The sequence below is a fragment of the Mastigoproctus giganteus genome, chromosome 5, assembly GCF_048544385.1.
Source record: "Mastigoproctus giganteus isolate SK-2022 chromosome 5, ASM4854438v1, whole genome shotgun sequence".
NCBI classification, from domain to species: Eukaryota; Metazoa; Arthropoda; class Arachnida; order Uropygi; family Thelyphonidae; genus Mastigoproctus; species Mastigoproctus giganteus.
In genome coordinates, this window is record NC_143579.1 from 216341369 (window position 1) to 216353964 (window position 12596).

The 12596-nt window shown below is 34.6% G+C and overlaps 1 protein-coding gene across 1 annotated transcript in view; it reads left to right on the forward strand.

Moving 5' to 3' along the window:
• LOC150086105 (serine/threonine-protein phosphatase PP1-gamma catalytic subunit A) overlaps positions 1 to 12596 on the forward strand; it is an 89330-nt gene that overhangs the window by 52584 nt on the left and 24150 nt on the right. The window contains exons 3-4 of the mRNA XM_090374374.1: positions 1907 to 2137; positions 10830 to 10934. Of these exons, the coding sequence (XP_090230500.1) occupies positions 1907 to 2137; positions 10830 to 10934 (336 nt within the window). The remainder of the gene's footprint in view (positions 1 to 1906; positions 2138 to 10829; positions 10935 to 12596) is intronic.

A 12596-nucleotide genomic window follows, 5' to 3' on the forward strand; every position in this document is an offset into this window, starting at 1 on the left:
ATTGAAGAAGGATGTTATACTTCTCAACAAGTTTTTAACATAGATGAAACAGGAATTTTTTGGAAACGAATGCCTAAAAGAAGTTTCATAATGAAAGAAGAAAAAAACATGCCAGCCTTCAAAGCGGTGAAGGATCGGTTGACTTTATTGTTGGGTGGTAATGCTGAGGGGGATTTTAAAGTAAAGCACCTTTTATTTTACCAGGAAGAGGGCCAAAATACAATCCAAAATCGATCAAAGCTATGAAAACCCGGCAGCCCGTGGCCATCGGATTAATAAATTCATGATTTTAATTGGCATTTTAAGTTTAATTTTGATGTGCAATGTAGTTACTCATTGCAATATTATATATGTATGGAATGGAAAATATTTTATATGTACAAATGTTTTGTATATTAAATATTTTGACCGACATCTTTTCACTACTGTTTATTATTGATTAGGAAATATCCTATGGAATAGACCACAATTCACAAATACATATGTTACATTACGGGAATATGGTGCTTGCTTAGTGCTGATTCACTTAGCGCTCTGTTTTTTCCGGAACGAATTATCAGTGTTAAGCTTGGGTCACCCAAATCTCATGACATTAAGATAATTACCATTCATTATGAGTGTATTTTGTTAATATTTGTTTTGAGTATTTTTACTACAAAGCTACATTAGTTGTCCTCAATGTATAACTAAATAGGCTTAGTATTTAGTATTAGTAGCAGCAGATGATGCAAGAAAGCAGGTATAGTCTGAGCAAGAGAAAGAATCCCATCCATTGAGCTTGCACAATCCATTCAAAGCCTTAAACACCTCAATCAAATCCCCTCACAGGTACTTAGTTTCCAAATACTGCAATTTGCAGAACTGAAGCCTTTCTTGGTAAGAGCACTTCTTTGTTCCCTTCACCAATCTCATTGCCCTTCTCTGTACCCACTCCGGCAGCTCTACATCCTTTCTAAAATGAGGCTTCCAGAACTATATGCAGTACTCATGATGTGGCTTGACCTGACCTCATGCAGTGGAATAATCACAGGTCTCTGACCTGTTTGCACTGATCAGAGACTTCATCTGATTGCACAGTTACCACCAGGTTATTGTTATTTGGTTTTTAGGAGCATTAGCAACTAAGGCCATATTGCTCCGTGGATATGCGGTGGTCATTCCCTGACCTTTCCGCATCCTCCGTATTTGGTGGTCACGGGTTCGAACCCTGGGCTAATCTAGAAGCGTGTGCTACGCACTGCTGCTCCTGCCCACCTGGCTACGGAGGCACCTAGTACCACCAGGTCTTTCATTTTTCACTACCCAGAGCGTAACACACAGTTGGTATTGTTAATCTGCTATTAGCATATTAACAAAGTTCTGTACTTTAACAGTAGTGTTAAAGCACAGTACTTTGTATTTGTCGTTGTTAACCTCATTTGCCATTTCTCAGTCCAACTGCCCAATTTTTCTAGATCTAGTTGCAATAGCATACCATCATTACTATCATTAATCACCCTGCCGACCTCCGTATCATCTGCAAACTTAGACATTAAGCCTGATATATACCTTCATCAATATCATTAATAAATACAGAAAACAACAGTGGGCCCAGCATGAAACATTGGCAAACTCATTGATAACATTAGTCTACGAAGAGCAGTCTCCAAATGATAATGACTTCCTGTCCTCTCCCACTCAACCATCATTTTATCCATAGCAGTAACTTGCCCTTAATGCCACACTGCTCTAATTTGTACAGCAGTCTATTATGCACAACATTATTAAAAGCTTTCCTGAATCATTATGCCATTTTAATGCTAATAATGCATATATATATATATAATTAGTTTAAAGAGAAGGAATATTAGTGTACTCTTATCATTGATTAAGGGATATAATAATTTTGTTTCTGTTTATTCTCTAGGTGATATTCATGGCCAGTACTATGATCTTTTACGATTATTTGAATATGGCGGTTTTCCGCCAGAAAGTAATTACTTATTTTTGGGTGATTATGTGGATCGAGGAAAACAGTCACTTGAAACCATCTGTCTTCTGTTAGCCTACAAGATAAAATATCCTGAAAATTTTTTTCTCCTAAGGGGAAATCACGAATGTGCAAGTATTAACAGGATTTATGGATTTTATGATGAATGTAAGTTGAATAAGTGGCTTAAAAATAGTTCGCACAATAAATTGTATAATGGATAGTTTGTGATAGATGTGTAAAACGTATTTGGATGGTGTGTTGCACAGGTTAACTTTGATTTATTAACTAAATGCACTTCACCAGTGTAAACTTTTTAGAATCTATTTATTGTTAAGAGTCTATAAATCATACATTTTGCAGGTGTTTCCTTTTTCTGTTTCAATCATTCTTATCTTGCTGCTGCTGCTGTTTAACAAAAAAAAAAAAAAAAAAAAAAAGGATCAAACTAACAAATTGGTAGTTTGGTCTTTTGGTGCTTTTCTAAGAACTTTATAAACGTGAAGTTTTTTTTTATATTTTCATTTTTATTTATATTGATGTATAAAATTATAAATGTATATTTCAAAAATCTGAAATTAGTATGTTTGTATGTGAGAAAGTGCTTGTGCAACATTTGTCATACATTCATGAAATATGTACAGTAATCTTAGAAATAAACTTGTTTTAAGCTCAAAATTATTTATGGCGAAGAGTGCTAAGTGAAGCATTTATCAGTTAGGAATGGCAATGAATCATTAATAGAAATTGTCACTTAGGATGTGGCGATATAACTGCCTTAGTCTGATGGTGTTTACCATCAGTTAAAATATCTTTGCAACGAAGTAGAATCCCATGAAACTAGGATTTTTTATTGCTATCACTGTCCATCAGCCTTCTGAATTTATTTGTCAGTCATTTTGAATATCCAGTAACTGTACTCATGAACTCTTTAGACTCAGAATTAGCTTCAGTCAAAGTTTAAATAGCCACTATATAACACAAGAATATCTGACTGTTCTTTTTATTTTGTAGTACAGCACTTTGAATAACATTCTAGAAACATCAGTGACTGTACTATTTCAAGTTTAATGTTCAGTCATATTAACAGAAGGCCTAATCTTCCATATAGTCCATTAAACTGATGAGTTCTCAGTAATCCCAAGAAGATATCATGCCTACTTACGTATGCAGCTTTAGTTAGAGATTACAGCATAGCAAAAACTGTCCTAATATATTTTATCCTAGTCCTTTTTCTTAAAACAAATAGTTGATTCATTAACACCATATTTTTTTGTTGTTAATTATATAATAATCTTTTTTCCTAATGCCATAACTTCATGCTGTTTTTTAGCAGAACAACTTTTCCTAATATTGTTATTCTTTTGACATGACTAGAGATAAAAATAAAAACACTGGTGGTTCACTAATGGTTGAATGTCATTGAACCATGCTTTATATGTCACAGTAGCCAACCAGATTGTCTTTTCAGAAATATTGAATAAAGACAACTGAATCTTATGTGGTAAGGACCACCTTATGACTAGACGATTTGCATTTTGTAGAAAAATTGCACATCTGAAGTAAAAAATAACCATTTACACCAGTTTCTTGATGTAATATCTGCGTTACTTTTTTATTTACCTTTGTGGTAATGTTATTACAGTATCAATTTTTATGCACTCTTTTTATAGTTATTTATTAAAAGTACTTTTTAAGCAACTTGTTCATATGTGTCTATATAATTTTGGTTTTACAAACAAAAGTAATGGTATATTAAAAGTAATTGCAATGATTTATAAAATAACAGATAACAATATTTATTATATATTGTTATCTGATATTTGAAATCGGCTTCAGTTCAGACGTTTGTGTGCTTCATCTCATCAAATGATTTACTAAATATCACCTTGCTGTATTCCTTCCAAATTGTCAAAACCTGGTTTGCCATATAGGGAAAGCTATTATTTAGGAAACAGCAATCAGCAAAACTGGAGAGTAAAAAGGAAACTCCAAATATGCAACAGCCATGATCAAGAAAACTGTGATTGGCGTTGGTGGATATCTGTATAGACATCTCTGAAGTCATGCTATTAATGCATTCCTGGAAATTGTAGCATAAGACAAAAACATATAGCTCAGAAAGCATTTCCCTATGGAAAATAATGTAATAAGGGTAGATTGTGTACTGCAGCTGACTATAGGATTTTTTCTTCATAGATGTCTCATTTAATTTTTTGTAATAATTTAAAATCAGAATTGAATTAGAATGTCATTATATTTAAATTAAATTATATACTTTGTTAATTCAATCAGATTATTCAGAATGTGGCATATTTTAAAGTCGCTACCATTTACTGATTAATGATATAGGGTTTTATGTGTCTTTTAGTATAGATTATTCAAAATATGTCTACAATGAAATTCAAAGTCTGAATTGGGTCACATGACATGAATAACTTGTCTAATTCAAAAAGACTGCTGAAAGCAACTACAGAGGAACATTATTATAATGAAATTGAATGGAGCTGTAATGAAAATTTGCTATTTTTTCATGTAATTTTATAGGTTGGTATGCTTATTCGATCAATGAAGTTTTTTATTTATTTACTGAAGTTACTACATTCAAATAAATATGTAAATTACTGAATGAAATGGAATTTTATCTCTTATCTGAGCTTCTGCTGCATCTGTAACAGCTGTTTTCTTCAGGACCCCGGTGGTGTATTGTCGGGGGGCCCTTGTTGCAAAAATTGACTGTTGGAGCCTGTTATCCTTCCACATGTTATATGACATGTTGCAGTACATATATATATTTTTTTTGCCCCCGCTCACTTTGACAACAGCAAAGTGATATGCCAGATTTTTACCAATGGCATAAGAGGATACTTAGCTTTTGACATTTGTTTCTCTAAGCAAAGCCATTGTTGAAAAATTTACAAGCAGTACATATCTTTTTATTTTTGAACTGTTTTCTTGCAAAATTCAGGTGTGCATCATTCTTGCTGTCAGAGCTGGTTTTCCCTCCACGTGCATTACAGCCATATTTCATAAACAGATTTTTGCAGTCCACTGTGTTTGTTGATATTGGCAAACTGGTTTCAGTTTTTTACCAATGGCATAAGAGGATACCTGGATTTTAGCTTTTGTCCCTCTATTGTATGGTATCCCCCCCCCTTGGACCATTGTTAAAAATTTAAGCAATAAGTGACTTTTTAATTTTGATTGAATCTTTTTTTTTGTGAGAAAGTCAGGTGTGTGCTTCCTACCTCTGCCTGTAGGTTTTGTGACCTTTTACATAAGGGAGTACAGTATAAGCTTACCTCTTTCTTTATAGTGTACGTTCAGATAATAAAATGTAAACATTTTTAGCAAGGAGCGGAAATAATTAAATTGTCATGGAAGAATGCATTTACCATGCATTCTACCAAATGCATGGTAAATGATGGAGATATGCCATCAGCCTATATACATAATCATGTACACTTGACATTGAAAAATAGCAGTACATTTTATTTCCTTGATGGGTTTGCCATTTTAATGAATGATACACTAAATACATATTGTTTATTTTGTGTGTGCATGTGTTTCTACTAAGAATTTTTCTTGGATGTTGTAAAATCTTGGATAAGCACAACTATAAGAATTGCAGCAGTGCTCTAGAAGTAGTTGATTACAGAAAGAGAAATCATAAGCAAAGTGCATAAAAATTTAAGGTGAATGATTTTCTATCAAAACTTGATTTCCAAAACAAGTTCTGATGATAGTTTTTTTCTTACTTGTCTACTCCCATGCAGTTCAGACATAGCTAAAGTGTTTCTCAACATGTGGTTATGCTCTCCCCTCCTATGGATTCAGTATGAATTCAAAAAGTTTCAAAGAAAAAGTATTTATATGCCACATAAAATCTTTACTTCCGCATAGAAATCAGTTAGTTCTGCTTTAACGTGGTACATGTGTTCCTAAAAAATCTGTGTTATGGTATTTTGCACATTAAAAACAACAGGGCTTATGGGAAAAATAGGGATGGAGCAGAGCACTCAAAAAAAAAAAAAGTTCAGTCTGGTAAGCAAAACACTAAAAAAAGATAGAAACCCAATAAAATTGCTAACACAGGTTTAAACATCTTGAATTTCTAATAAATAAGTAAATATTACAGTAAATATAGCACTTTACCTTGACAAAATGTGAAGTTTGCTCGTTTGAAGTGAAGGGTTGTAGCTGGTGAGTTATAGCGAAGAGGTTATCATCCTTAGGATGAATTGTTGTTATACCCGATGTGGAAGGGTGTGATTCACTGTCCTTTTCTTTTTCTTTTGCGCTGGTTTAAAATAGCTATCTAGCTTTTGTTGTGTGCTTTTCCTGCCTCCTTTCATACAGGAGCTGCCTGTATGGTTTCAAATGGGTCTGAATGCCACCAAGCGCTATCTTACTATGTTCAGCATTACAGCCATTATCTTCAGTCCACTGCAGGTGTGTTGGGTGCCTCCATAGCCAGGTGAGCAGGAGCAGCAGTGCATAGCACACACTTCTTGATTAGACAAGGGTTCAAGCCCATGACCACCAAATACGGAGGATGCGGAAAGGTCAGGGAATGACCACCGCATATCCCGGAGCAATATGGCCTTAGTTGCTAATGCTCCTAAAAACCAAATAACAAACACAAAACTGCAGGTGCTTTTCAATTCCACTTAAAGCAACTGATAACTCTGCTGTTTTTAGCTCTTGTGGGGCAGCTTGCTGGACTTCGTCGTCATCCTCATCTTGACCTTCCACTTGACTGGCTGCAACAAGTCGATTTTATCCTCATTGTGAGACTCTAGAAGCTCTTCTATATCTTCATTTTGTACTTCCTCGAAACCAACTTCTTTTGCAAGAGCAACGCAACCTGCTTTGATTTGTTTTAGTTGCTCTGAAGGTTCAAAGCCTTCAAAATCATGAATTAAATGAGGGATAAGTTTCTGCCACACACAATTCAAGAAGTCTTTTGTAACATCATTCCAGTTTTCTGAATCATATCAATGGCAACTTTGATGTTAAATCTCTTCCAAAATTCTGTAACAGTTTGTGCCCTGTCACCTTCAGTAGCAGCAATTAATATCTTGAATGTTTGCCTTAAATAGTAAGCCTTAAATGCTGCTTTCACACCCTGGTCAAGGGGCTGTATTTGAGTGGTTGTGTTCGGATGTAAAAAGATGAATTTGATATTCGGAGAGAGTTCAGAAACTGTCTGAGGATGGCTTTGTGCATTATCCGCTGTGTCCGCTGGTGTTGGCAGCAAACATCACAGTTAAGCGATCTTATCATGTTCTCTGATTTCTCACAATACCTTTTAAAGCTCGCGAATTGGCAGAGTGATAAACCACTACTGATTTTAAATTTGTGTCCGCTGGTGTTGGCGACAAACATCACAGTTAAGCGATCTTATCAAGGATTATTAGAATTTTGAAATCTAAGTTCTCCTTCTTGCAATAATTCTTGAAAGCGTTATGGTAAGCTTCAACTAAAATATCGGTGAATATTTGTCCAGTCATCCAACTTTTCTTGCTAGATCTATAGTGAACACCAAGGCTGGATTTCACAATACCTTTTAAAGCTCCCGGATTGGCAGAGTGATAAATCACTACTGATTTTAACTTTGTGTCTGCTGGTGTTGGCGGCAAACATCACAGTTAAGTGATTTTTTGCAGCCCTAAATCCCGAGGCATGTGTTTCTGCCTTAGAGATGTAGGTCCTTGAAGGCGTACGTTTCCAATAGAGGCCTGTTTCATCTAGGTTGAAAATCTGATCCAACATGTAGCTGCTGCCTTCAATTATTTTCTGTTCCACAGGTGGAAATGCCTTTACGGCTTCCTTATCTGCACTTGCGGCTTCACCAGACAGCGTAACATTGAAAAGAGTAGCGGTGTTTGAAGCCACTAAACCAGCCATTACTATCATTAAAAGGAGCCACTTCTGCAGGATTTGGCAATTTCTTTTTAAGGTCGTTATATATAGTTAGTACTTTCTCTTTCACTGTGAGAAAGCTTGCTCCCGATTTTTTTTTTTTTTTTTTTGGTTTGGTCTTCAATCCATATGCTTAGCAGCCTTTCCGTTTCTTCTATTTCTTTAGGTCTTGTTCCAGTTATACATGTAGCTTTTATTTTCACGACATTGTCTCTGATGATGCGCAATGTGGATTCACTTAAGCCTGTTGCTCTAAAGATACCACATGTTCTCTGATTTCTTTCAAAACGTTTTATTATTTCAAGTTTCTCTTCTATACTTATTGCTTTCCTTTTGCACTCACTGCTTGGCATCTTGGAACCAGGATGCTTACCCATGTCTGGGATGCTGTATGAGTATACTTTTTATAAAGAAAAGTTAACAAATGTGGGAGAACAGTCCAAGACACACTTGGAGGATAGTGCATGCGGATTAACTGAGGTAAGAGATATGAGGTTTGTGTGTGTCTAAGGTGAGAATATGTAGTGTGCTTCTGCCTTTAAGGTGGAAACATACTATTATCACCTCATACATTGAGCTCACATGTAAACATGTAAAACTTCAAATGTGTGAGAGCTGTATTTCCCATTTAGTCGTATTGGTCGGAGACGATGTATGCTTACGTACATAGCTTAATAATTACTGTAATATTTTTTTTTTTTTAAATTTAAAACAGTAAAAAGATAAGCAATCAATAACGACAAACATGCCATACACAAAAGAGAAGATTCTGAAAATTTTTTTTTTTTATATAAGTGAAGAGGAAGGGGATGTTTCATCTCACCATAATGTGAAACCCACAGATTCCAGCTATTGCTATTATTGCAAATGCAGTAAGATCAAGTTTACTACCAGTTTATAATAGATTGCACTAACAGAAAAGCCCAATAAACCGGGAACTGCAAATTGCTTTGTTTTATGATAGTAACCTCCAGAAATGTGCTCCTCTGCTCACACTATCCCGTCTCACGAAATTTCTGTTCGAACAAAAAAAGCTTGTGAATACAGCGAATGACAACAGTGTCTCCGACCAATACAGTTACAGTAAATGGGAAATGTAGCTCTCACACATTTGACATTTTTTAAACTTGTATGTATTGCTGTGCAGGTCACTATGTTCAGCTTGGTTCCAGGTTTTATGTTCACCTGGTGTTACTGGCTGACGAAATTGCGCATGAGCCAATGCGAAAATCGCATTATAGTCGCATTGTTCCCTAATATATCAATCGCGTTGGAGCAAATTCGCATTATAGCAGAACTGACTGTACATGTCTTTGAACAATAAAAATGCTTTTTATGAATTATGTTGTTTCTTCCTTTTTATGTACATGAATTTGTTTATTGTATTGTTTAAATTTGTGATTGTTTTACATTAAAAAAAAATTATGAATTGATTCTGCTTGTTTGTTTTGTTGTTAAATAGAAGAAACTCCCGTGCATATGTAACTTGCCTACATTTCGAGTAAAACTGTGTGGAATCTGAAAATATTAATTTTCCATGATATTTGTGTGGTTGAAATGTAATATTCATTTATTAAGAGTAATTGGCTGCTAATGTTCATAAATTATTTATTCTAAGTGGTTTAAGAGAATGTAATATTTTTATGAGTGGGCTGGATACCAACCTATTTTACAATCAAAGTTATGGTGAATTTTTTGGTGAGGCATATATCATTAAAGGCTTCATCATTATTAAAAACTATTGGAACTCTTAACTCTAAGCAGTCTAGATGTGTGTTTTCAGTAGTTGAATCACTGTTGATATGCCAAACATTATGAAAGATTTATAGAATTTTTTTTTTGTTGTTGTTGTGATGTGGATTTGTTTAAGATAAAATATTCATCATCATTCTGCTATTCCACAGGTCGACATATGAAGCCTCGCCACCATGCCCTGTCCGTTTAATTTTTTCCGCCATTGATTTCACTCCAATTTCCTCCTCTCATAATGACATTGGTCTTTATCATGTCTTGCCATCTCATTCTTAGTCTTCCCCTTGGTCTTTTGTCCCTTAATTGTAAATCAAACATTCTTCTTGGCAAATGCCTCTCATTCATCCTCTTGACATGTCCAAACCATTTCAAATGGGACCTTTCAATCCTATTCTGGAGTTTTTCAACCTGAATTCTCTCCCTAATCACATTACTCCTGATTTTTTTTCATCTTGTCTTTCCGGCTATGCTCCTCGCAAATCTCATTTCTGCCCTCTGAATTCTGCTTTCATCCTTTTTCCTCATAGTCCAAGTTTCAGATGCATATGTCAGAATTGGTACGTAATAGGCCTGATACATAGCCTTCTTACACTTCAGTGGTATGTTCCTGTTCCAAATCAGATCTCTTGTCTGCCTATAGAAATTCCCACCCACTTCTATCCTTCTACTTATTTCTTTGTCTATCACTCCAGTCTTTGCAATAGTGCTGCCTAGATACTTGAAGTTGTTAACCATTTTTAGCTCTTTCTCTTCCATTGTAATGTATCCGTCAAGCTCACCACTCCTCTTTAGAACCATTACTCCACTCTTCTCCCGACTGAAAACCAGTCCAAATTCATTGGCCGTACTAGCCCATATATCAGCTTGCCGTTGCACTTGTTCCCTGCTCTCTCCCCATATGCAGAGGTCATTTGCAAATAGCATGACTTTCATCTGGTCCTGTCCAAGTTGTTCCACCACTCTACATTGCACATCATTCATGATAGCTATGAATGACTGGACACCTCCTTGCCTCAAACCTGATGTTATTTCGAAGCTCTTTGTCAACCCCATCAGTTTTTTTTAATATTTAAAATGTATGTGTGTGTGTGTGTGTGTGTGTGTGTGTGTGTATATATATATATATATATATATATATATATTTAAAATTCACAATTAAGATGTATATCTAATTACTTTTTAGGTAAGCGTAGGTATAACATCAAATTGTGGAAAACTTTCACAGACTGCTTTAATTGTCTTCCAGTAGCTGCAATTGTTGATGAAAAAATTTTCTGTTGTCATGGAGGTAAGAATATTTTTCATTAATATTGACAACTTTTTCTCTAAATTTTATGTTATTAGCCATGTAACAGCATGGCATTTTTGCATCAGTTGTGACAAATTTTCCTGGATGAAAATTTTTTTTCTATTGAATCTGAAAATGCTTCAGATTTGGAAAGAATGTTTTACTTGGATATTCAGGAGTGTGCGTGTGTTTGCTAATACATGCAGGCACATACGTGTGTGTGTGTGTGTGTGTTCAAAGTTTTTGAAAAAATAAACTTATGTTAAAATCCCATTACAGTGAACTCATTTTGTAGTACTTAAATTTTGTTAAATGAATATTGCCAAAAATTATTACAAGAGAATCATTTGTTTCAATAAATTTTGTTTCTCTTTACTGATACATAGAAATAGTAATTTATGCTCAAATTTAAATATTGACTTTAACATCAAAAATAAATAAATGATGAAATATGCATGCTACTAAAGTAAGAGTTTTGTGTGGAGAATATTGTAACAAGAGCTTTTTGTTTGTTTTTTTATAAGACATACAACACAGTAGTTACAACTTATTGTTAATTTTTGCATATTAATGTTTAACTTTTTTTCCTCACATTAGTATGAAAGTTTAACTGTAGTTGAAATTTCAAATTCCAACACTTTATTTATTTACTAAATATGGGAACATTTCTAAAACAAAAGACTTAATTATGAGAACATGTTTTTTATTTGCTTTCATATATATCCTCTATTTGAGCATTTTTTTTTTAAATTTTATCTACCAAAAAAAAAAAAAAAAAAAAAATGTAGAAAACATTCTGGAAGGTGTGCTACTACTGAATTCATTTTTGTTCTTCAAGCAAATGGTCCCATAGCTCCATTTATAATATAGTCCTATACTGTCTTATAATGGGGGATTTTAATTTCCCAGAGATTGACCTGAATTTGTGGGTTGGTCACTCACACACTAGCATGGCTTTTGTGGATTTATTGAACATTTATTGTTTTCTACAGCAGCATGTTTGGGAGGCAACTAGAGTGAGTAATACTCTTGATCTGATTATCAGCTAGTGATTCTTCATGCATTAAGAATCTGCAGATAAAGGAACCACTAGGTGACAGTGATCAGTGTGCTGAAGTGGGATTTATTCAAAGAGGTAACTACCATCAGGGGTAAAGGGAAGGGTTTTTGCTTTCGTAAAGGTGACTACGGTGGTCTAAGACAGTATTTAAATTCTATACGGCGGGACCAACTGATGATGTTACCAACAGAAAATTCAAAATGGGAAGCATTCAAAGAATTAATCTTGGAAGCTACTATGCTTTTCATACCAAATAAGAAATATTGTTCAAGATTTAGGCCTAAATGGATGTCAGATGAACTAATTAGACATGTTTCAGAGAAAAAAACTGCATGGGAATACATATAAATTAACAGGTGACACAGAAGCCTATGATAGATATAAACTTGTCTGTAACCAAGTCACAAAGGAGGTTAGGTAGACAAAAAGCAGATTACGAGAAATCTTTGGCAAAGGATGCAAAGAAAAACAGCAAAGAGTTCTTTACCTATGTAAACTCTAGAAGGAAAGGGATGAATCAAATTGTTCCACTTGATATCAACGGTTCAACTGTTGATGATCCTGCTCAGGTAGCTAACGAACTAATTGAATATTTTGCATCT